This window comes from Xenopus laevis, chromosome 2S, assembly GCF_017654675.1.
Source record: "Xenopus laevis strain J_2021 chromosome 2S, Xenopus_laevis_v10.1, whole genome shotgun sequence".
In the NCBI taxonomy this organism is placed as follows: domain Eukaryota; kingdom Metazoa; phylum Chordata; class Amphibia; order Anura; family Pipidae; genus Xenopus; species Xenopus laevis.
In genome coordinates this window covers 167,853,239-167,878,828 of record NC_054374.1, presented here as the reverse complement: position 1 = coordinate 167,878,828, position 25,590 = coordinate 167,853,239, and the positions used below count along the sequence as shown (strand labels likewise).

Here is a 25,590-nt window from a genome sequence, read left to right as displayed (position 1 = left end):
TACGTTGTGAGGAGTTTAAGCTCTTTGGAGCAGTGTCCAGAACATGTTGGTACTTAGTTTATATAAAAAAAAACCAAAGCACTCAGATACTTATATACACTTATATATAGGAGAAAGTGAAGCCTCCTTTGCAAAAGCTATAAATGTACCCCAAATACCGATAGAGTTCTAAACTGACCAGGCTTCTCTGGTTATATTCATCTCATGTCACCTGATGTTGGTCAGTTATGCGAGTCCCTGTCCAACTGTCTCTTTGCTACATTCCTTCCATAAGATTTTGTTAAGCAGACTCTGATTTCCTTTACACGTACGCCATATACAAGTAGGTTGACAGCAGGTGGAACCAGTTAGTACAAGGCACTGATCATATTCTGAACAGAAACAGACAAACCTAATCTTGATAATACGCCACAGATATAGATGAGTGCAGCTACCATCAGGTGTGTCCCGCTGGTATTCAATTGTAACGTATGAAAGCAGGAGGATGCCTCCATCTACCACTTGTACCATCATCATCATCATTTATTTATATAGCGCTGTCAAGATACGCAGTGCTTTACTGCAGTTATAGCAAACGGAATAAATGGTGGATAACAGACAAGGATTACAGAGTACAATAGGGTTTACAAACTAAAAGGTTAGGGTACAATTGAGACATTAGGATTATATAAACACTTTGTCATTTTTGATACAGCAATGATTAATTAAGGTACATCGAATAGGCCTCTTTAAACAGATGGGTCTTAAAGGAGCGCTTGAAAGTTTGGAAGGAAGGAGAAAGTCTGACAGCTTGTGGCAGAGAGTTCCAGAGAAAAGCAGAAGCCTGAGAGAAGTCTTGTAGATGAGAATGGGCAGAAGTGATCAGAGGAGAAGTGAGGCGAAGATCAGAAGCAGAGCGTAGGTTTCGTGAAGGAGAGTATTTGGAGATTAGAGATGAAATATAGGGAGGGGTTTCATTATTAAGGGCCTTGAATGTGAGTGTAAGTAATTTGAATTTGATTCTAGAAGAGATTGGGAGACAGTGAAGGGACATACATATGGGAGCAGCTGATGTTGAGCGGCGAGCTAGATGAATGAGTCTAGCGGCCGCGTTTAGAACAGATTGGAGTTGTGAAAGGTGACTTGTTGGAATACCTGTGAGGAGTAAGTTGCAGTAATCAAGGCGGGAGATGATGAGAGACTGAATCAGTGTTTTAGTTGATTCTGAACTGAGATAGGGTCGTACCACAGTCCGAACCAGCAGTCCCAACATCTGCATACTTGAGATCTCCATATGCTTAAGTTTATGAGTTCCAGCTTTTCACAAGCAAAGCTTAAGATGGCGTTGGATTTGCAGGAGTGGACCTTAGAAAGGGTTAGAACAACTGGAGACACAAGAATGACATGATGGTGTGGTAGTGCAGTGACTTGCAGATGCCTACAAACCTGTCCAAGGCCATTATCAAGACTAGCGCAGACTCAAACACTAATGAGGAGTAGAAGAAGAACATTTGAATAGAACAACCAACCAGGGAAACCTTATTCAGGCCAAAGGCAAGAGCCAGTAGAAAAGAGATGGGCCAATACATGAGATACTGAAGGTTTGGTTCCACCCAGAGGATAAACTCTGTGTGGGAGAATTAGTAAATTTATACTTACCGAAATTTACTTTTCCCTTAGTCCCTTTTCGGCAGCAACCATGAGATATATTTTGTTCCCTGACTGGTAGGACAAGCAAAAAAAGAGTTAACAACCTCCTAGCCACACCTATAAGTAGGAGTTACCTCAACAGTCCACAGTGTAATCAAAAAGTAACCCAGACAAAAAAACCATGCTTAATATCTTTAATAGGGTAGGGTAATAGTTTGCTGCCGAAAAGGGACTAAGGGAAAAGTAAATTTCGGTAAGTATAAATTTACTAATTCCCTTTCGTCCCCTTCAGCAGCAACCATGAGAGTTAGCGAGTAATTAGGGTGGGTCTGTAGTTACACCGCCCTCTGGATTATACCACTGCCAAAGGAAGCTTCCTGGGAGGCCAAAATGTCCACTCTATAATGCTGAACAAAGGTATTAGGATTGCTCCACGTAGCTGCACGGCAAATATTATCCATGGAAACTCCTGCAATCTCTGCCCATGAAGTTTACATTTTCCTGGTCGAGTGTGCTTTTATTTTAAATGGTGGTACAAGATTATCCTTGATATAAGCCATCTGTATAGTCTCTCTCAGCCAACGTGCAATAGAGGGTCTTGAAGCTTTAAGACCACTGTTTTTCCCCGCAAAGGTAATGAACAAGTTTTCTTCCTTTCTGAAAGATTCAGTGCTTTTCAGATAGACCCTCAAAGCTCTACCCACATCTAGAAGAGACAATTTATTGTCTTGAGACTGAGAGTCTTGATTCATATTAGGAAGCACAATCTCCTGATTAACATTACTATTTGTAACCACCTTCGGTCTGAAGGAAGGTAATGTTCTCAACACTACCCTATCTGGCAGGAAAGAAATATATGGCTCTTTGGATGACAAAGCCTGAAGCTCTCTAATGCGTTTAGCAGATGTAATTGCTACTAGAAATGCAGCTTTAAAAGAAAGACATTTAATAGAACAATCTTGTATAGGTTCGTACGGAGATTCACACAACTTCTTTAACACACGTGAAAGATCCCAAGTAGGCAGTGGCTGCATCACCTTAGGTCGAATCTTCGATATCGCCTTTACAAATCGTTTCACTAAAGGCAGTGAAGAAAGAGGTTTGTCCATCAAAGCTGAAAGAGCCGAGATCTGGACTTTAATGGTATTCACTGCGATCCCTTTTGCAAATCCTTCCTGTAGAAATTTAAGAATTGTCTCTATCGGTGGCTGCTTATAGCCAATCTGATGATGAGAACACCAGCTTCTGAAAATCCTCCACACTCTAGAATATACTCTATTAGTGGATTCTTTCCTTGATTGAATCAGAATATCTACTACCTCAGATGATAGCCCCTGTGATGTCAGAATGGACCTATCAGTCTCCACGCAGTCAACTGAAGCCGAGCTAGATCTTTGCATCGTATTGGTCCCTGAGTCAACAATGTAGGTATCTGGGGAAGAATCCAGAATTCTTGTCTGGACATTCTCATCAAGGGTGCAAACCAACTTCTCTTGGGCCAGAATGGTGCTATCAGAATAGTTCTCACCTGTTCCGCCTTTATCTTCTGAAGCACCCTGGGTATCATTGGAATCGGAGGAAATATATATACTAGGTGAAACTCCCACCTGAAGGACATGGCATCTAGAAAATCCGACCGGTCCATCCTGTTGATCGAACTGAACATCTCCATCTTGCGATTTTCTCTTGTCGCCATCAGGTCTATTGCTGGAATCCCCCAGTGATCTATTATCGTCTGAAAAATGTTGTAATCTAAAGACCATTCCCCTGGAGTGAAGGTCTTCCTGCTCAAACAGTCTGCCAGGATGTTGTCTTCCCCTTTTATATGGACTGCCATCAGTCTGGCTACACATCTCTCTGCCCAAGATAGAATTCTGTACACTTCCTGACTGAGTACTGGGGCTCTGGTCCCACCCTGCTTGTTTAAATATGCCACTGTGGTGGAGTTGTCTGACATGATCTTCAGGTTCGAACCCCTCAAGTGATGTTGAAAAGCCTGGATGGCCCTGAACACTGCTCTCATCTCCCTGAAGTTTGAAGACATGGAACTCTCCATTGAACTCCATAGACCCTGCGCTGTCATCTCTCTCATATGGGCTCCCCATCCTGTCTGTGAGGCATCTGTGGTAAGAACCGTCCATTCCACCTGATGGAAATAAGACCCGGTCGAGAGATTGTTCCTCTGGAGCCACCACTTCAGATGGATTCTTGTATCCCTGCTGAGTATAACCTTCTTCTCCAAGGATGACAAATGACGGTCCCATCTCCTTAAAACTTCTGACTGCAGAGGTCTCATATGGAATTTTGCCCAGGGTACTGCCTCTATAGATGCTGTCATAAGGCCTACTACCCTCATCAACTCGCGAAGGGAGGACTGAGGACTCTTGAAAATCTTTTGGACTGCATCCATAAGCTTCTCTACTCTGTCCGCAGGTAAGTATATCTTCATCTCTTCTGAACTGATGATGAATCCCAAGAACTGAATTGTCCTTGATGGAACCAGGACTGATTTCTTCCAATTGATTATCCACCCCAGCTTCTGTAACCTCTCTATAGTCTGTATCAGATGTTTCTTCAATAGAGAGGCTGATACCGCTGAAATCAACCAATCGTCCAGGTAAGGGATTATAGATATTCCCTTCCTCCTCAGTATCGCTACTACTGATACTGTTATCTTGGTGAACACTCGGGGTGCTGTTGTTATTCCAAAAGGCAAAACTCTGAATTGCAGATGAACCATTGACCCCCTGATTACTACCGCTAAACGTAGAAATCTCCTGTGAGCCAGACAGAGGGGTACATGCAGATAGGCATCCTTGAGGTCCAAAGAAACCATATAATCTCCCCGCTCTATGATACTCTTTATCGATCTGATGTTCTCCATCTGAAAAGATTTTTTCCTGATAAACTGGTTTACGAACCGTAGGTCTATGATGGTCCTGAAAGTACCGTCTGGTTTTGGCACTAAAAACACCTTTGAATAGGTTCCCTGGAACCTCTCCCCAAAAGGAACTGGTTCGAGTACCCTTGAATCTAGGAATCCTAGAATTGCTTCTTCGATAGCCAGTTGTCTTTCTGGTTGGGCTAAGGAAGTGAGAATAAATCTTTGTGGTGGAAACCGTTGAAATTCTATCTGATATCCTAGCTGCAGAAGTTGAAGGACCCAACTGTCTGTAATAGTCTCTTCCCATTCTGGAAAAAATTCCCGTAATCTTCCTCCCACTGGAAGAGCACTTCTGGCGTCAGAAAGACGACTTCTTTTTCTGGAAGGATGGTCTATCTCCTCCCTTGTTTGCTCTGAATGGAGTCTTTCTGAAGGGTCGAAAGGAATCATTGTCTCTTTTTCTTTTATCCTTCTGGGATTCTGAATCACGAACTGGAGATCTTCTAGCTCTAAAAAAGGATCTCCTGTTCCTTCTAAAGTTCTCCTGCGGCAGACGTTTACCCTTAGAACTTGACAAAGATTCCAGTAACTTGTCCAATTCGGCACCAAACAAATGTCCTGGCTCAAAAGCCATAGTACAGAGGCTATTTTTTGAAGCTGCGTCAGCTGACCAATTTCTTAGCCATAAGGCTCTTCTAGCTGCCGTAGATAATGCCATAGCCTTAGCAGATAACTTAACACCTTCCACAGTAGCATCACATAGGAAATCAATAGCCATACTGATCTTGGAAAGAGAACTAGATAACTCTTCTCTAGCTATGCGGTTAGTGATATCTTCATCCAGCTGCTTCAACCAGAATCTAGCGGAGCCTGCAACTCCCGAAGCTGCCAAAGCTGGTTTACATGCTGCCACCGCAGCGGTGTAAGATCTTTTCAGAATACTATCTGCCTTCCTATCCATTGGATCTTTTAATCCTGATCCGTCTTCTACAGGAATGACAGTCTTTTTGGACAGCCTAGCTATCGCTATATCCACCTCGGGAGGAGCTTCCCAGGACTGCAGTTCCTCCTCTTGTATTGGGAATAGAAGCTTATGTCTCTTAGTTATAGTAGGTGCCTTTTCTGGCTCTTTCCATTCTCTTTTCATAAGCTCTTTCATGACCGAATGTACCGGAAAAGTTTTAGACCTCTTTGTAACCTGAGAAGTCGAGGGTAGAGCTTCTATTTCCTCAAAAGAATCCATAGTGGATCTAACTTTCTTAATTAGTCTAGCCGTATTATCTGTTGCAAATAATGCTAGAGACTCCTCCTCCGAGGATGAATCTTCTCCTGACAATACTGGAGAATCCATAGGACCTTCTGGCAGTCTAGAATCCTGTAATTCTGCCATCATCTCCTGCATTGTAGATTTTATAAAATCTTTTATCCAGGTAGTAGAGGGTACAGATTCCGAACCCTGTTTCTTGGCAATACACGTCATGCAGTCCATGCACAATCTCTTGTCATAGCCTTCAGGGAAGGGTTGATCACATGCTCTACATTGCAAATGTTTAGACTTCTTAAGTCTTTTAGCATTCGAATCCTCTCTAGCAGGAGTGGACATCTGTAACAGAAAAAAACATGCTTCAGTAAGAATCTGGTTAGTAAAATAAGTTCATTATCCAACATCACCCTCACTCACACTACCTTACAGCCTAACCAGGAGGCTGCAGCCTAGGCAGGGAGACACGCCAAAATTCTAAGTCCGCAACCAGCTTAGGCGCCATTAGAATTCAAACCGCCGGTTAAATCCCCTCACTTCCGCATTTGCGTCTGACGACAGGATTCAGCGGTCACTCCGCGCACGCTCTTAGCGTCGCGCCACGTTACACGGCCGCCATCTTGGATTAGGGCAGCCCTAGGCTACCCGGACTTTTAGTGCGGCTCAACCTGGGGACGCGTCCTGCCTTCCCCGGATCTCCTGCCCCTTGGGCAGTCGATCCTACGGTCTTCAAGTCCCCTGGGGACCTGGAAACATTCCTTCTGCTGTTCCTAAAGAAAGAGGAGAAAAAACAACAGGATTAGAAGTAATTCTGCTTACCTACCATCTAGGACAAGAAAAACACTGTGGACTGTTGAGGTAACTCCTACTTATAGGTGTGGCTAGGAGGTTGTTAACTCTTTTTTTGCTTGTCCTACCAGTCAGGGAACAAAATATATCTCATGGTTGCTGCCGAAGGGGTCGAAAGGGAAACATGTGTTGAGCTTTGGGCTGAAGGCGTCCATCATAGGCTCTTTTATCAAAGGGTAACTATTCAACAAGTAACAAGTTCTCTTGTTCCAAACATGGGCCAAGGAATTCTTTGTTTATTTTTGCACTTGCTCGTAATTTAGCAAATCATTTTTGTATGTGGGCCCTTTGGGACTCACCGCATTTCTGTGAACCGAGAATACATATACATGTGTGCTCACTATAATGCAGTCAATTGGAGAGGATCATAAAGTGTGGATCTGATATTATATGGGAATGTGAGGTTGAGTAATTTAGGATCTAAATGGAAAATGGAGGTTTTATCAGAACTCAAGCTACAAATGTGTCTATAGATTTGGTTAAAATGTCCCGGGGATCTCTGGTGCAATGAGTAACGTCACACACAGCTGTGGATGGACCTGTGTTGTGTTGTTTGGCCACAGGAGGTAAAAGTGGTTTCTCTCTCAGGGCAGAAGGCAAAGTTATTCAGGGGACGATTATTCTGGTAGATTTTGGTGGTTATTTGGAGACAGAAAAACATTTAAAGTCAACCAAAAGAAAGACAATGAATACACAGATCAGCTTCTTTTTCATGGGGCGATTACACCTGTGATAACACTATGGGGGGAAAAAAGGAAAATATCATACTTGCTCTGATTTTCCCTTCCATGTCAGCACCCAATGGGTGTAGCTGCTTCCATCGGTAGAGCCCCCCAAACCTTTCAAGACCAACTCCACCTCCAATGTAGTATCTAATACCACTCATACCCCCCCGCTCGCCCCTCCCCAACGTTCCCCTGTTTTCATCACCCCAAACTCCCCCAACTGCCATTTACAATCCTTGTACCAACCTAATTCACCTGCTGACTTCTTGCTCATTGTAATCTCCCGTCCAACACCCAGTGGTGATGCAGCCAGCAGGACACATGCAGCCCCCCCCCCCAATTTTTGTCACCCTAGTCTTTGGCCTTCGTTGCTTGCCCACAAACCCAGGCCTGGGTGGTAGCAATTTACTGTGGTGAGCGATAAATTCACACTGTGATAAATCTGCCCTTAAGGGAGATGCAGAAGGGAGCACCCCCCCCCCAGATTAAGAGCAGTGGGGCCAATGTGCCTTTGGCGTAATTAATTTAAGGAATAATCTGGGGTGTTGTGTTGCTTTACTAAATAAATTGCATTTAGGGACCCTTGGGTTTCTCCTTAATATGGTCTTCTGCCTCCGTCTTTCCTGTAAATCTAACCTCAACTTAAAGTGGAGTCCAGAAACAAAACCATGTGCTCCCTCATATTATATACACTAGGGACAGGTCACATTACCTCTGGGGATAAGATTAGAGTGAAGGAATGGGTAACTCCATCATATGCTCCATGAACCTGATAAAGCTGATAGTAAAACAAAAAGAAAAGGAATTAAGTAATATCAATGCTGAAATAAATGAAATACAGAAAGATTTGTCCCACTTTAAAACCAGTGAATTTTTTGATGGTTTAAATGATCAGTTGCAGAAATATATACAAACTTTTGAAAGGAGAGAGATTGTGCAAAGACAAAACAAATTTGAAAGAGACCAAATGGATTATAAAACAGGACACATTTATTGGTGGAGAATCGAACGGACTGAACGAAATAACTTTAATAACAAAACAATTTTAAAAAATCGTAATTATGGAAAAGCCAAGTATAGCAATTACAGAGATGATACGATTACTGTGCAAAGTGATTCTTCTTTTTCCAGCTCAGCGAGTTTTTTAGAAAGCCACGAGGGCCTGGCGTCCCCTGTACAAACAAAGATGGTGGAAGTAGCGAAAGACCGCGAGACTGTGGCGCAACAGGGACCCGCAAGCACCAGCGGGAAACCAATACCCAGAATGCAAGGCGGACCGGGAGCCACCAGCGCCAATATGGATGCGCAGTATCAGGAGGACCGGAGATACCGCCAAACGGAGATGCCTTACCCGGAGGATCGGGGATATCGGCAACCGGAAAAGCGCACAGTCTGGAATCAGCGGTACAAGGGGGACAGACCAGTAAGTGGCGAAAACAATTACGGAGAACCGCGAAGATCAATGCGGCAACCCAAACCGAATGCGATACGGTGAGTAATGAGAGAGGAAGTATTTTACCTTCTCAAGTTGTTAATCTCGCTGAGCTGACGTGCGGACATAATTATGTGAATGGCATTAATGAATGTTTATCCGCAGATACTGACACTATGTTTACGAATGGCCAAAATGGAGTGGACTTCCATATAGATATATCCATGCACAAAGAAGTTAAAGGCAACTGGTCAAACCATAAGTATGAAATACACATGCCTGCAGATATTACCACAAATAATATTGAATTAATTGAGTATGAGAACAAACCAATGAAATTACAAGGACTGGCTTCCGCTGAATATGCTTCTAATGAAATGACAAATGATACAGATTGGGATGATAATTCAATTTTAACTCAACATGAAATTAATTTATTTACAATGGATGACGGCAATGAAATGACCAATAATGAACTGTTACAATTTGAACAAACATCGATTACGGGTGATTTGGAGGGTGATAAATGTAATGATGATGACCTGTTTAAAAATGAATTTTCTAAAGGGGATCAAGGTGATTTGTATAGTGAACAAATTTTGAATTTATCACAGTATAAGCTGCATTTAGATGAAATTGAAGTGTTAAAAAAAGGACTAAATTTCTGTCCAACTACGCAAATGAATCAATTTAATGTCTATGTGGATGTACAGAAATTTATCAGAAAAATTGCGTTAAAAAAGTTTTTTGCAGATAAAAAAGAGGGATCAAGCTCTGATACCTCACCCTGTGTGAAGGTTGGGGAGCTGAATTTCAATGCACAGGAATTGGAGATTATTGAATTTATGGAGCAATGTCAGAGGGAAGGAGAAAGTAATGAAATGAATAGAGAGGACAGACAACACCAGGACTCCATTATGCACAGTGGTTTAAAACAAAATTCAACCTTCCAGCCAAATGTTCCCCCAGGAAGCGGTATCTTAATGTATAGAAAAGCAGTTGAACAAGATCTAGCTAAGATTTTCTCTCACAGTTCATTAAATTATAGGTATAAAGGGAACATGACTTATAAACAAAAAAAAGCAATATTGAATTTACAAAAAATGATCAATATGTATAAAAAAGCTGACAAGGGAGGCAAAGTGGTTATCTTGGACAAAAATTATTATATTAATATGGTTGAAGAGATTTTAAAGGATGGTAGTACCTATGAATGTCTAAAGAAAAATCCCTTGGAGAAACATAAAAAGGAAATGAAAGAAATGTTATTGTATGCAAAAGATTGCGGGGTGCTTGATGAGACAGAATATAATTTTATATGGCGTGAATATCCGGTTATGGCACATATATACGCATTACCAAAAGTGCACAAAGATGCACTCAAACCACCCGGGAGACCGATAGTCTCCGGAATCGGAAGTTTGAGTGAATGTCTGAGCGAATATGTTGACTATTTCCTGAAGGAAATAGTGGTTAAAATGCCAGCATATTTAAGAGATAGCCAAGATGCCATGCATAAAATTCGTACTATTGTATGGAGAAAACAATATGTTTGGGTAACACTTGACGTTCAATCTTTGTACTCCAGGATACATCATGTAGATGGATTGAGAGCTATTTACAAATTTTTAAAACAATATTTACAATCAGATGCCCAAATTAATTTTTTGTTGGAAGCCATTGAATTTATTCTGTCTCACAACACCATGTCCTTTAATGGTCAGCTTTTTCGCCAAATAACAGGCACGGCAATGGGAACGAAATTTGCGCCCTCATACGCCGGCCTGTTTATGGCAATGTGGGAGGATGAGTACATCTTTGGGGCTGACAATCCATACGATGACGACATAGTAGGGTGGCATCGTTATATAGATGATGTCATCATGGTATGGAGTGGCCCGGAAGATGACTTAAAGGGCTTCCTAAATTATGTGAATGACAACCCGTATGATATCAAATTTACTATGCAATGTCATGCGAATCAGATCGATTTCTTAGACCTGACTTTCTATGTAGAAAACAACATAATAATGTCTAAATTATATAGAAAAAAGATAGCAGGAAATACCATTTTGAGAAAAGACTCCTATCATCCTTTACATACAGTTAAATCTATTCCTTATGCTCAATTGGTGAGAATTTACTGGAACTGTACAGACAAGGGAGTCTTTGCTCAACAGGCTAAGGAAGAATGTAATAGGTTAAGAAGTAGGGGGTATAGCAAAAGAGACATATCAGAAGCAATGGAAAAATTAGAGAAATCGAAAATTTTAAAAAAGACTAAGGGCAGTATAAAAATAACTAATAAGCAGGAAAAAGGAGTAAGATGCATTTTAGAGTACGGACTACAATATAAAGCGGTTAAAAAAAGTATAGTCAAAAATTGGAATATTTTGAATACTGACCCTACAATAAAAGCATTAAATTTAACCCCAATGGTAATCAGTAGGAAAGCCAAGTCCATAGCAAATCAAGTAGCTCCTAATCGTCTAAATAAAAAAGCAGAGAAAAAAACGTGGCTTGATTTGAAAGGTTTTTTTCCTTGTAAAAAATGTGTGGTCTGTAAAAACAATAAAAGCAAAAAAGTAATAGAATTCAGTGATAAAAGTAAAAGCCAGGAGATAAAAATAGGAAAAATGATTACTTGTGGTACTAGATATGTAGTATATGCAGTGCAGTGTGAATGTGGTGCTTTATACATTGGTCGTACAATCAGACAGCTACGGGTCAGACTGGGGGAACATCTAAGAGGTATTGACAATAAAGATGTTGATAATCCCATTCTGAAACATTTTATAATGGCCCATGATGGCATACCCCAGAAAATAAGGATGTTTGGTATAGACAAAATAAACGAAAATAGTGGGGGCAATTTAACTACTAAATTATTAAGATTAGAATCTAACTGGATTTTTAAGTTAGGGACAATTATACCTGAGGGAATGAATTGCCATTTTGAACTAAAACCGTTTCTTACATCAGTATGGGATTAAAGTGAATGAATTTTTATAAAAAAGTTTTACTGTAATTTGATAATATATTGTTTTGTTAACACTTTATTAATTTATTATGAATTTTTGCACAATTGCACTTTGTTCACTTTGTCACTACAATCACATGGTCATGTCTCCAATATCAGTGAATTTTTAGGTGATTTGGATGGAAATAATGTTACAATGCGGATTGAAATGAAATATAATATGAGTAGAAAATTGGGGTTAATGGGTACACAGTGGAAGTTGAATAGACCTTTTGATTTGTATGTAACACACATGCCACCCTTGAACCTGTAGAAAATAATTCTGCAGGTAATTAATATACAAGTGTGCAAGTATCTAACCCTAGAACCTGCATTAAGTAATCTAGCAGGTATTTAAGGGACATGACCAGCACTAGCCACACCTCCTCTGATGAAGCGCCCAATAGCGCGAAACGCGTCTGGAGGGTGCGGCTAACAACAGGTAGGCAGACTGGGGGGGAGACACTGCTTTGTGGTGTGTGTGAATTGAATATTAACATGTTATTTGTGGTTTATATGCACCAATAAATGTTTTTAAGCGTGAAACTGTGCATGTCTTTGATATTAACTCCATCATATCCCCTACAATACATTTTGTTAAGGTGAACTGGCCTATTAAGTATAATCTATGGGTAAATATGTGAATCTCATCCACTGCGTTTTCATGCAGTAAGGGAATAATTCTTTTACACTGGGTTGTGCCCAATTGGATATTTATTTGTGCAATTCCAAAAAGTTGTCCCTCCATCAATATTCAGCCTGCAGTCTCTGGCATGTTGGGCTTTAGGGTTAGGGAAGGGGGGAACAAATGTGCACCTGGAATGACTCCTTGCTTGGACATTATTGAGACTCAAAACTAGGGAGTAACAAACTGTTTTAATCTGGTGCAAGGAACTTAATGCATTGATGTGAGAAAAAGTCCCTCATGGATGGACCACAGTGGTAGCAACACAGTTTAGTAACACATTCCCAATTATATCAGAAAGATGTGTTTATAGTCTCTTCCTTATTGGATAAGTATAAGGAAAGGTAACTTGAAGCAAATATATATTGTTTATAACGGAACATTATTATCCAAATCTCAGGACACTCCTAAGGGCTCCTTTACCCACAAAGCAGTGTTTCCCCAGATGTCCCCCATAACAAGAGGCACCTGTAAAATACTATAAGTTGCAACTTGTTTGGGAAATTCCAATTGGGACACTAATTAGCATCTGTATTGGTAACTTGTGTGATAGTTGCAGTCAGTTGCACGGGTGCCCAGTGTCACAAAGGCACGAGGGTGTGATTGTATGTAAGTGAGTTGTGTAACACTGGAAATAACATTTCCTCAAGGTGCTTAATAGGGCTCCCTTGCATCTGCCTTGTATGTTGCACCATCTCACACAGACTGGCACCAGTATAAGACTCAAGTGACCAATCTGGGCACAAGTCGCTTTGCAAATAACATTTCTTCTGTAATTTTTCTGCACAGTTTTGCAGTCTGCACTTTAGTTGGTAAATGCAGCCTCTAGTTTTTCTCCATAGGGGTCATGTACAGGGCTGAATGTGTATTGTTTGCACATTGAATTCTGCTCTTGCAGAAAGACCGGAGGCCAGTGCCAGGGACATAACTATAGACTGTAGGTGCCCACCAGGTCCGGACTGAGAATTAAAATAGGCCCTGGCATTTCAGGTACACAGATCAGCCCACATAGAGGCCCAAAGAGCCCCCACCAGCCCAATAAATACTGACTTTCTATGGCACCTTAAAGCAGCCCCTCTGGCATTTGCCAGAACTCACAGATTGCCAGTCCAGGCCTGGTGCCCACGAAATGGGGGCCCATAGAAATGCAAGGCTCACAAGCGGGTGGGTGGGCAAACAGAGGTGGGGTGTTGCGTAAAGGCTGGACCCATCTGGAAATTTTTTTGCGGGGTTGGAGGACGGTATTTATGCAACTGGCCTCTGTGTACAATTTTAGAGTCAGGCAAGACAAGTAGGGCAGGTGGGGTGGCACATAGGCATCCCATTTCCCACCCTTGGCTCCAGCCATAATTTGTACAGGTATGGGATCAGTTATACGAAAACCCGTTATCCAGAAAGCTCCAAATTAAGGAAAGGCCATCTCCCATAGACTCCATTTTATCCAAATAGTCCACATTTATAATAAGGATCTTCTAAAACAGTAACTTGTACTTGAACCCAACTAAAATATAATTATCAGAAGCAAAACCAGCCTATCGGGTTTATTTAATGTTTACATGATTTTATAGTAGAAGAGGGGGATTTTATAGTGCAAAGGGGAAAGCAGAAGAGGGAGAAAGCGCCAAGAAAATAGAAAATAATAAGAAGAAGAAACCTGTGGAATGAGAGAGAAAAGTGGTCTGGGTGCAAGAGAAGAACTGATACTGTATATAAGGAAAGAGTGAGAATGTGTTAGCTCTGAACTAGAACTCTGTCCTGCACATGACTATTGCTAATTCTGGATATAAATAAAAAAATAAGAAACCGAGAATTAATAAATGTACCTGCTTTGGGGCAGCTCATACTCTGTACAGACTTCTGATGCTTGTGATTATTGCATCTGCTTCTGCTCATTTGAGTTGATATGGTCCAGTCACAGGCAGAGACTCTCCAGCAACTTCTCCCTATGGATCTCCAGCTTCTCATTGCCAGGCAGGTGGAAAGCAAATACCAGCTCGTTCCAAACACACTTCTCTCCATAGTCTTTACAACTTCCATTATCACAAGAAAAACTATTCTGAGAACATTTTCTTCTTTTGCAGCAGTTTTTCCAAAATTCTCGTTGTTAACAAGGTTGAAGTAGACTCAGGGCTCCAATAGAAACTGCCATATTTTTTTTTGCAGCAGAAGACGTGAGGCAAATGTTCAGCATTTGTTTCAACAATAGCCACATAGGGCAGGCAATCAAATTCTTTAATTTCAGGGCTGTGGACTAATGAGCAATCTCCTGTTTGTACAGGGCAAACTGAACTCTGGCTCGGAGCCTGGGCTGAACTTCTTATACTCACAGAGGAGATCTGACAGGGAAGTGAGAACTTGAAGTTGCCATAATAAATACCTCCCGACATTTTGGCAACAGAAAGAGGGACAAAAAGATTTGCTGTGCAGAGCGTGAGCACACCCATTTTTGTGGCCACACCCCCTAATTACCATGTTCATTTTATAAAATGTGGCAGGTTATGAAAGTTTGAACACATTTCTATGGTTTTTGTATGTTATTACAGTTTTCAGCTGTGGGTTTTCGTTCTTATCTTATATAACAAGTAACTTAGAAATGCTGTATCTTTCTCCAGCTGTTCAGTGCAGCAGATCAAAGAAAAAGCTGGGAAATATTACAAATCCGGGACTGCGGGTTCAGCTGTCAAAAGCGGGACTGTTCTGCTCAAAACGGGACAGTTGGGAGGTATGTGAGAATCAACATTAAGGGGCAAATTCATCAAGGGTCGAATATCGAGGGTTAATTAACCCTCGATATTCGACTGGGAATGAAAATCCTTCGACTTCGAATATCGAAGTCGAAGGATTTTGCGCAAATACTGCAATCGTACAATTGAAGGAATAATCATTCGATCGAACGATTAAATCCTTCGAATCAAACGATTCGAAGGATTTCAATCCAACGATCAAAGGATTATCCTTCGACCAAAAAAATTTAGGGGACCTTCCCCATAGGCTAACATTGGGTTCGGTAGCTTTTAGGTGGTGAACTAGGGGGTCAAAGTTTTTTCTTAAAGAGACAGTAGTTTGACTATCGAATGGTCAAATAGTCGAACGATTTTTAATTCGAATCCTTCGATTTGAAGTCGTAGTCGAAGTAGCCCATTCGATGGTCGAAGTAGCCAAAAAAACACTTCGAAATTCGAAGTTTTTTTACTTCGAATCCTTCACTTGAAGTAAATGAATTGGCCCCTAAATGCAGGAGAATTGGCAAACTGTTTCTTGAAGATCTTCTTGCATGATACATGGCGGCACATAAGGGTAGAGCTAAACGCACGACTTGCAAGTGAATTCGGCAGAACCGACGCGCTGCGCCAAAACACAGGCGTCAAGTCTGATGCGACGGAAAATAAGGTAAGAAATACAAATGTCGGATGATGATGTTGCAGCGTTCATCTGACGGGACAACTGTGGAATGCAGGCACAGCATCTGCATCCAACAGTCGCATCAGATGAACGCTGCAACATCATCATCCGACATTTGTATTTCTTACCTTATTTTCCGTCGCATCAGACTTGACGCCTGTGTTTTGGCGCAGCGTGTCGGTTCTGCCGAATTCACTTGCAAGTCGTCCGTGTAGTTGTACCCTTAATCAGTTCAGTCTACATCATGTATGTAAATGAAGTGCTAATTAGCCAGGCCGGCTGTGGATTCCATATGTGTTCAGTATTAAAGGGGTGAGGAGGCCACCGTGAGCTGTACAGAGAGAGCCCATTCTGTTTGTGCCAAACTGTGACAGATCCAGGAGGTGTCGGTGCCACAGTGCAGGGCCACTTTAATAAAAGGGCAAAAGGGGCATCTGCCCAGCGCCACTGACACTTTAACTTTATTTATTTATTTTTGGCCGCACCGCGCGTCATTTATTTGGGCCTGCGCAGCAGACTTTTTTGACAGGTAGGGGCGGAGCAGAGCGCAAGAAGGAGGAGGTCAGAAGCAGAAGTGCAGAGGCAGAGATTACATTGAATTTCCTGCGCCCCCCCCCCATACTGGTTTTGTTTTGGAAACGGAGAGAAAGAACTTTGTTCCTGACTGACCGATGGTAAATGCTCGTGTCTCGAAGGCTCCCCTCTACGAATGATCAGGACAGAGAGAATGTTGGTAAGAATCACTGCTCCAGCTTTATTATTCCTCACTTGGGGTTTTTACACTGTCTAGTTCTTACTCCCCTTATCTTGGTGCGTCCCCTCCCTTTCTCTAACAATTATTAACTCTCTCAGCTTTAACTCCTTCATTAGTCTGTCTGAATCTTAACAGTTGAGGTATATACATGGACAGTGTCGGACTGGGACACCAGGGGCCCACCAAAAAACTTTAGACCAGGGGCCCACCAAAAATTTTCTTCCTCTCCTCACTCAACCTCTATTCTCCCAGTCTCTTTTCTTTACAGACTATAATCTAATATTTCATCTATTTAGCCTCTTTGTTCTCATAGAAATAGGGAATGGCCATGAAATAGGCCAAATGTTTATCAGCATGAGGGGCCCCTGATACCTGGGCCCCCCGGGAGTTTTCCTGGTATCCCTGTGGGCCAGTCCGACACTGTACATGGAGTTGCCCCAGTGCCGTTCTGCTATTAGTTTTGGGGTACTTTTTCTTCTGACCTGACTTTCAAATAGGGGTCACAGAGTAGTCCCCACGTAGTCCATAAACTATTGTACTATGGGCTGTTTTGTTAAGATACTAAAGTTTGTTGTTATTGGTATTTATTATTATTCTTCTAATTAGGTTTCTCCTACTCGTACTCCAGTTTCTCATTGAAATCAGTGGTAGGGTCATTTGGACCTTAGCAAATAATTAAAAGCAGCAAATAATAAAAAATGAAAACTAATTTTGAATTGTCTCAGAATATCCCTCTCTACTTCAGACTAACAGTTAATTTAAAGGTGAACAATCCTCCACTTCCACAGTTTCGCCACTTAATCAGATTTATGTTTTCTCAGAGTTGCTTCTCTCGGCTCTGCTTTACTGACAATCACAGACCAAGTGACTGACACTTACTGTTCATCGCTCATGTTTTAGTGATTTATTTGCTTGTCTGGGGTTTAGTGTTTCCTTTATCCCCTCCAGAGTGAAACTGCCAGATGTTCTAGTCAAAGGTCGGTGCTGGTTAAACTGTTAGCTGTTTTATCTGCTAGTGAAACAGATCACCCCCCCCCCCCCGTGTGCCCATTGCAGGATTTCTTCATTGTATTACATGCCATTGTAAGTTTCTATTTCTATATAAAGTTTATTATACATCAAATTTCTGTTTATTTTATTTTCCTAGTGAAACCCTTGTATGGCGCGTCCCTGAATGTCCACTAGGTGGAGGCACTTTGCTGTAGTCCCAGTTCCCAGTATCTTTCTCAAGTGAAAAGGCCAAATTTGCTGGATTGCGACAGGTAATTGCCAAGTGTAAGTGAATGTGGCCCTATCAGAGCCAGAACTAGGGGCAGGCAGAAGAGGCATGTGCTTAGGGTGCAGGGGTAGAGAGGTGCCAGCAGTGGGGTAAGTACAATATGCCGGGCCCCTCTGCAAAAAAATCTTCAGAGATGCCCAGAGCACTCCAATCCCCATCCTCCCACCCACTTACCACACCCCACCCACTTCCTGCCCTGACTCCGCCCAATTTCCGCCCTGACCCTGCCTGACTCCACCCACTCTCTGCCTCATCTCGACTTGTGCTCTGCTTCTCCACCGCAGGTAAGCGACCGGCTAGGGAAGGGGGCTTTCTTGTTAACTATAGAGGAAGCAGACCCCACAGTCTGACCCCCCTTTTTCCCCGGGCCCCCCTATGACTGTGGGGTCTGCTTCCACTATAGTTGGGCCACTGGTAGTCAGGCACATACCTCTTCTGTTGCCTTAATTCTATACTGTTTGGGATACTAAAGACATTTCTATTCATTTTGTGAGGAATAGTGCGTCTGTTCTATGAGAACAAAGAGGCTAAATAGATGGAATAATTAGGATATCGCCAAGAGTCTGCCCCAACTATTTGTCACATGCCAATAAGGTTGCCTCAACATACATAGTTAGGTTGAAAAAAGACACAAGTCCATCCAGTTCAACCATAAGTCTAAATATAACCTGCCTATCTACCAGTCTATTCAGAGGAAGGCAAGAACCCATTTAAAGCCTCTCCAATTTGCCTCAGAGGGGGGAAATATTCCTTCCTGACTCCAAAATACAATGGGACCAGTCCCTGGATCAACTTGTACTATGAGCTATCAGGTGAAGGACTTTACATTTATCAACATTGAATCTCATTTGCCACTTAGCTGCCCAGATTGCCAGTTAGTCAAGATCCTGTTGCAAGTGCCACATCCTGGATGGAATTAATTGGGCTGATAGTTTTGTGTCATCTGCAAACACTGATACATTACTTACAATCCCCTCCCCTAAGTCATTAATGAAAAGTTCAATTAAAAATTGGCCCCAATACCGAGCCCCGAGGGACCCAACTAAGAACCTTACTCCAAGCAGAGAATGTCCCATTAACAACCACCCTCTGTACCCGATCCTGTAGCCAGTTTCCTATCCACGTGCAAACGACTTCATTAAGCCCAACAGACTTTCATTTAGAAAGCAGTCGTTTGGATTTTGCCAAAACATTTGATACTGGGCCCCACAAATAGATCACATCTACTGCCCCCCCACTGTCCAGCATCTTACTTACCTCATCATAAAATGCAATCAAATTCGTCTGACATGACCTATCCTTCATAAAGCCATGCTGATTGTTGCTCATAATGACATTCACTAGGACAGAATTTTGAATGTGATCCCTTAACAAGCCTTCAAATAATTTGCCCACCACAGATGTCAGACTTACTGGCCTATAATCGCCAGGATGAGATCGTAATCCCTTTTTAAATATTGGAATAACATCAGCTTTTCTCCAATCCATAGGCACCATACCAGATAAAAGCGAATCTGAGAAAATCAGAAATAGGGGCTGGTCTAAAACTGAACTAAGCTCTCTTAGAACCCGGGGGTGTATGCCATCAGGCCCTGGAGCCTTGTTTACATTCATTTGTATTAAAGCTTTATGAATCATATCCTGAGTCAGCCACTGACTAGATTGAGCTGAGCCATTAGTGCAGATATAAAGTGAGCCTGGGAACTCAGACTCCTCTATTGTATACACTGAAGAAAAGAACTGATTTAACACATTTGCCTTATCTGTATCTGTTACAACCATACTGGTACCATTATTTAATGGAGCAACACTCTCAACCTGCATCTTTTTACTATTAATATACTTAAAACACTTTTTGGGGTTAGTTTTCACCTCCACCGCAATTAAATCTTAATTTCCTTTCTTAGCCTTCCGGATTGCTGATTTACAACATTTATTACAGTGTTTATATTCATTAAATGCAGCTTCTGTCCCTACAGATTTGTAGTTATTAAATGCCTTTCTCTTCTTTCCCATTAACATCTTTACTTCTGTATTAAGCCACACAGGATGATTCTTAGAGCTTCTACGTTTAGTCCTTAAGGGAATAAATTGAGAACAGTAATGATTTAATATCAGTTTAAAGGACAACCATTTCTGTTCTGTGTTTTTAGCTGAAAACCTAATGCCCCAATCAATGCTCTGTAGGGCAGCCCTCAAGGCACTAAAATTAGCTTTTCCAAAATTCCTGGTTTTTGTTGCCCCAGTATATATTTGTTTTTTGCACCAGACATTAAATGATATAACATTATGGTGACTATTACCCAGGGGTTCAATGACTTGCACATTTGCTATAAGTTCTGGCTCATTAGAGATCACTAGATCCACAATAGCATTTTTTCTGGTTGGCTCCTCAACAACCTGTGCCATAAAATTGTCATGTAACAGTTTATAAACTTGTTCCCATTAACTGATCTGGCAGTACTGTTGCTCCAGTCAATATCTGGCTAATTAAAATCCCCCATTATCATTACTTTACCTAAACTAGCAGCCTTTTCTATTTGCATCAGGAGCTTTGCCTCCTCCTCGTCACTTACATTAGGGGGTCTATAGCGACTCCTACGATTAATTTGCTGGATTCTTTACAATTGGTGAAGAACTCCACCCATAAGACTTCTGCCCCCTCATTTTCTAACATAACCTCCTCCTTTATATTAGATTTAAATCCTGCCTAACATACAGACATACCCCTCCTCCTTTTCTATTGCCTCTGTCCCTGGGAAACAAATTACAGCCACCGATATTAACTGCCCGGTCATGTGACAAGAGTGCGGTGCTAAAGCCTCATTTCCACAACCCTGTGAGATCTGACTCCTTTCCTATGTGTTACTTGACTAGTACACAAAATACACACTTGTATCTTCACCTTGTTGACCTCCAAGAAAACAAAGAAGCTGATAGGATTCCCGGGTACTGGACCAGCCCTGCAAACTCACTTCTATACCAGTAGGATTTGGCAGGACTGCTGCTAATTGGGTGTGAGGTCTTTCAGGGCAGCAATATCAGCCTTTCCAACACTAGGGGATGGACTAGGGGCAAAGCCTCCCAGATGGAGGCTCGAAATAGCACAAAAGTGGGGGGAGGAGGGTTCTGCTATTTTGTTTGGGGTGTTTATGAATATTTTCATTGATTCAGGTCATGATTTACAGTATCTGGTTGAAATAAGACTTTCCAATTATTCTGTAAAACATGTTACCCTTTTCCGAGCGGCTTCTTCAGGTCAGCTGATTGGTAGGGAATTCCCTGGCATTTAAACATTGAAGGGCATCTGTTGGCCAAAAATATTTTCCCAAACCAAAGATGCAGGTTAATAGAGCCCACACTCCGATTGAGGGGTAACAGAAGTTCTTTTTAAAAAACTGCCAGCGCTGGGACATCCGGGGAGCTCCTAGTTTGGATGGTCACGTTGGTGCACATTCACATAATGAGTGAATGCCGCAACTTGCCTGTTATACACACGTGTGGTATGTCAGACGCTCATCTTGCACATACACTCTGCACTACATGGATCTATTAGGGGAAATATTTTTGCTTAACAGGTGGATACAACATCCCAACATCACAACGGTTCCACTGAAGTGTTCAGGTAGGTGCTTGTCTGGGGTGCAACTAAGCTTCAGTTCTCCTATAGTTTATCTGCTAAATGGATCCTATAGTCAACGAAGGGGCTCCCACTCTTTATGTAAAGGCGTCTCTGTGCTGTGGGGCTGCTTATATAATACCCTGTGTCAGTTACCTGTGAGTTACCATAAGGCAGGGGTCCCCAACCTTTTTTTACCTGTGAGCCACATTCAAATATAAAAAGAGTTGGAGAGCAACACAAGCATGGAAAAGTCCCTTGGGGTGCCAAATAAGTGCTGTGATTGGCTATTTGGTAGCCCCTGTGTGGACCGGCAGCCTACAAGAGGCTTTACTTGGCACTATACCTAGTTTTTATGCAATTAAAACTTGTCTCCAAGCCTGGAATTCAAAAATAAGCACCTGCTTTGAGGACACTGAGAGCAACATCCAAGGGGTTGGAGAGCAACATGTTACTCACGAGCTACTGGTTGGGGATCACTGCCATAAGGGATAACTCTGTGCTGCCAAACACACTGCACTGATCAACTAATGGGTTTTATTTGCTATTATCTGTGCTCCTTCTCCATATTTCATATACTCACCTGCTGGGTTATAAATTCCCAATCTGAATCCTGTTACTAAGGCATAACATTTCCTTTTTTTAATATTTATTTATTTATTTATTTATTTATTTATTAGGGCAGGAAAATATTCACCCAGGACTTGTCACTGTCATTCTGCTTCTCGCTATGCAGAGGATTATCATTCTTTTACTCACACAGTCACCAATGTAATTGGATATAGGGTTAAAGACATATAATCCTCCACAAACATCTCTATTTCCCAATGAACGCTCACCAGGAATTTGAGGGTTAAAATTTAAAAAAAAAAAAAAACCAGTTTTGTTTACCGTGGAAATATTTCTCTCTTTGGGCAAAAGATAAAATGTAAAACAAGTCCTACCTGTTTATAAAATAGTTTCACTTTTTACTTTTCCTTCTGATATTCAGCCATGGCGTCTGCTGAGCTGAGAGACAAGGGAAAGTGCACCCTCTGCTTGGACAAGTATTCGGATCCAGTAGAACTGCCATGTGGAGACCTATTTTGCCGAACCTGCATTTCGGGGGTGCTGGATACCCAGAAGGGATGTAAGGCTTATACCTGCCCTGCATGCAAAGCAACGTACAAGGAGCGCCCAGCCCTGCAGACAAATAAGATACCAAGTATCCAAACAGCCTCGTTGCCTTCAACTCAACCAGAGCAGGACACGACCGGGATCTTCTGTACTTACTGTACCAACTCCCCTGTACCTGCTGCCAAGTCCTGTCACCTGTGTGAGGCTTCTCTGTGTGATACCCACCTTGCTGCCCACAGTAAATCACCACAACATGTCTTAACTGAGCCCACACTTACATTTCTAAACAAACTATGTCCAATACACAAGAAACCCTTGGAGTTGTACTGCTGCAATGATGTTGTCTGTATCTGTGAATCTTGCTGCCATGTTGGGGGGCACAAGGGGCACAACATAAGGACACTCAAAGAAGCCTCTGAGAAGAAGAAGGAGAAACTTCAGCGTCTTCTGGAGCAGGTGAAGCCAAAGGTAGAAGCAGCTGATAAAAGACTTCAGAGGGAAAAGGATCACCGGAGAGATATGGAGGAGAAATCAGACAGTGATACAAAGCAAGTAATCACCTTGTTCAGGGACATGAGGGAACAGTTGGACACCCTAGAGAGTAACATCCTACTTGAAATCTCCAATCACAAAGAGGAGGTTTCTCGCCACCACTCTAAGGTAATTGAGAAACTGGAAACGGAGAACAACGAGGTGTCCAATCAGATCCACCACATTGAGGAGCTGTGCAACATTGCCGATCCACTGAACTTCTTACAGCAATTAAAATCAGAAGGGATGGATTCTTGTGACCCAGAAGATGATGAGAATGAAAGAACTGTTCCTATATTTCTGCTTTCAACTTACATTCTTGTAGGAACATTACTGGCCATGGAAGCTTTATTAAGCCCCAGGTATGTTAGGAGCATTGTTCAAGAAGATACTAAGATGTGCTCACATGGCCGACTGGATGAGGATCTGATCTCAGGCACCTTACTCACGGGTTTAGCCAATATTATGGCAAATATAAAGAGAAAGATTAGTTGGGAGAAGGCTACAGACATGTTGCTGGATATAGACACAGCTGCCAATAACGTTTCCCTATCTTGGAGTAGGAAAAAACTATCCTTCTCATCAAATAACAAAGGGCGCCCCAAAACACCGCAGAGATTTAAGCTCTTCCAGGTTTTAAGCAGGGGCAGCTTCTCCTTAGGGCACCATTACTGGGAATTGGCGGTTAGTGGATCAGGGTGCTGGAGGGTAGGGGTGGCTTATAACAGTATAGAAAAGAAAGGAGAAAAGTCTTATTTGGGAAATAATGAGAAGTCCTGGTGTTTGTGCAGGGAGAATAACACATATTCAGTCATACACAACAGCCAACAAACCAACTTACACCACAAACCATTAAACACCAGAATCAGGATCACGTTGGACTATGAGGCCGGACGTCTGTCCTTTTATGAACTGAGTGACCCATTGAGACACTTACACACCTTCACTGCCTCCTTCACTGAGCCCCTCCATGCTGCATTCTATGTAGACAAGAGCTGTAGCGTGAAAATTATTAGCTAAGGAACCCTGCTTTAACTACTCCTTTGCCTACTTCATTGCCTACTGATTTGTCTACTGGGAAACCCATGAAAATAATTCCATTTTTATACTATGCCTTAAGGCAGTGATCCCCAACCAGTAGCTCGTGAGCAACATGTTGCTCCCCAACCCTTTGGATGTTGCTCTCAGTGGCCTCAAAGCAGGTGCTTATTTTTGAATTCCAGGCTTGGAGGCAAGTTTTGGTTTCATTAAAACCAGATGTACTGCCAACCAGAGCTTCCCATAGGCTGCCAGTCCACAAAGGGGCTACCAATAGCCAATCACAGCCCTTATTTGGCACCACCAGGAACATTTTTCATGCTTGTGTTGCTCCCCAACTCTTTTTACATCTGAATGTTGCTCATGGGTGAAAAAGGTTGGGGACCCCTGCCTTAAGGTCACACCTTGTTTTCTGCATGTGACAGTGGTAGCAACATGGTGGAGTAACTACTCAGCAGTACCACATTGTTACCATTGGTGTGAACTGTAGCAGTGGTGTCGTACACTGACACAATTTCCCAATATTGTTAAAAAACTGCTCGGCTGTTTCTTCCAAGAACCAGAATGATAAAGGAAAGGATAATATCAGAGGTGGTCCAATATTTTGTCTTTATATTTTACACATTATTTTGTTGCTTCCCATTGCTACACTTGAGGATATTTACATTTACATGAAAATATATAAATATATAGTTATTTAAGAGAATATATTTTATTTGTCTCCTTTCAAAATTGTCATCTAGAGGAAAAAAGTGGAAGCCAAAATGGTGTTTGTGTGAGTCTCGGAATTGGAAAGCTTTCTAGCTGAACCCAAGCAAAGCCAATGCCAAGACTCTCCATTGAGTTACGTAGACTTAGACATTGGGATTTCCACCATTCTCCATTATTTCTCCTTGTGTAAATCAGCCACGGGCTTGTGTTTTATGGAAACAAAGGAGCTCTGGGTGAACCGGAATGTGAATCTCATGACAGATCCAGTTGTGCCTAGAAATGTGGAAACAGAGAAGTGGCTGATACCTTCCAAACATTAAAGGGGAACTCATATCAACAATAAATAGATAAAATGCAGTTTAAAGAAAGAAAATGTAATTATAAGGAAAGATTTCCTTGCCACTGGTTGATACCACTTTTATTAGGATAAAAAGTGGGTCTTTTATTCCTGCACTTCACTTTTATTGTACAGCATAGTTCCCCTTTAATGGCTTGTATGTTCAAATCCAGGGCAGAGTCTATTCTAAGGCTGATTTATAATAAGAAAAATCATTGATATTGATTCATTGTGAGATCAAGGTTATTGTATAAATTCTTCCGCCAATGAAAGTTCTTTTCAATCACGTGTTCCCTCAGTTTCTAATTATAAGATACAG

The 25,590-nt window shown here is 41.8% G+C and overlaps 1 protein-coding gene across 1 annotated transcript; it reads left to right on the top strand.

Moving 5' to 3' along the window:
- The first annotated feature begins 16,408 nt into the window (after positions 1-16,408).
- Positions 16,409-24,345, top strand: LOC108709158 (E3 ubiquitin-protein ligase Midline-1). Its single transcript, XM_018248764.2, has 3 exons — positions 16,409-16,619; positions 17,788-17,902; positions 22,530-24,345. The coding sequence occupies exon 3, from the start codon at positions 22,532-22,534 to the stop codon at positions 24,203-24,205; it is 1,674 nt and encodes a 557-aa protein (XP_018104253.1). The 5' UTR covers positions 16,409-16,619; positions 17,788-17,902; positions 22,530-22,531; the 3' UTR covers positions 24,206-24,345.
- Positions 24,346-25,590: the final 1,245 nt, after the last annotated feature.

Bases quoted from the DNA above. Each gene is read 5' to 3' on its own strand.
- LOC108709158 (XM_018248764.2), top strand. From the start codon at position 22,532: ATGGCGTCTGCTGAGCTGAGAGACAAGGGAAAGTGCACCCTCTGCTTG.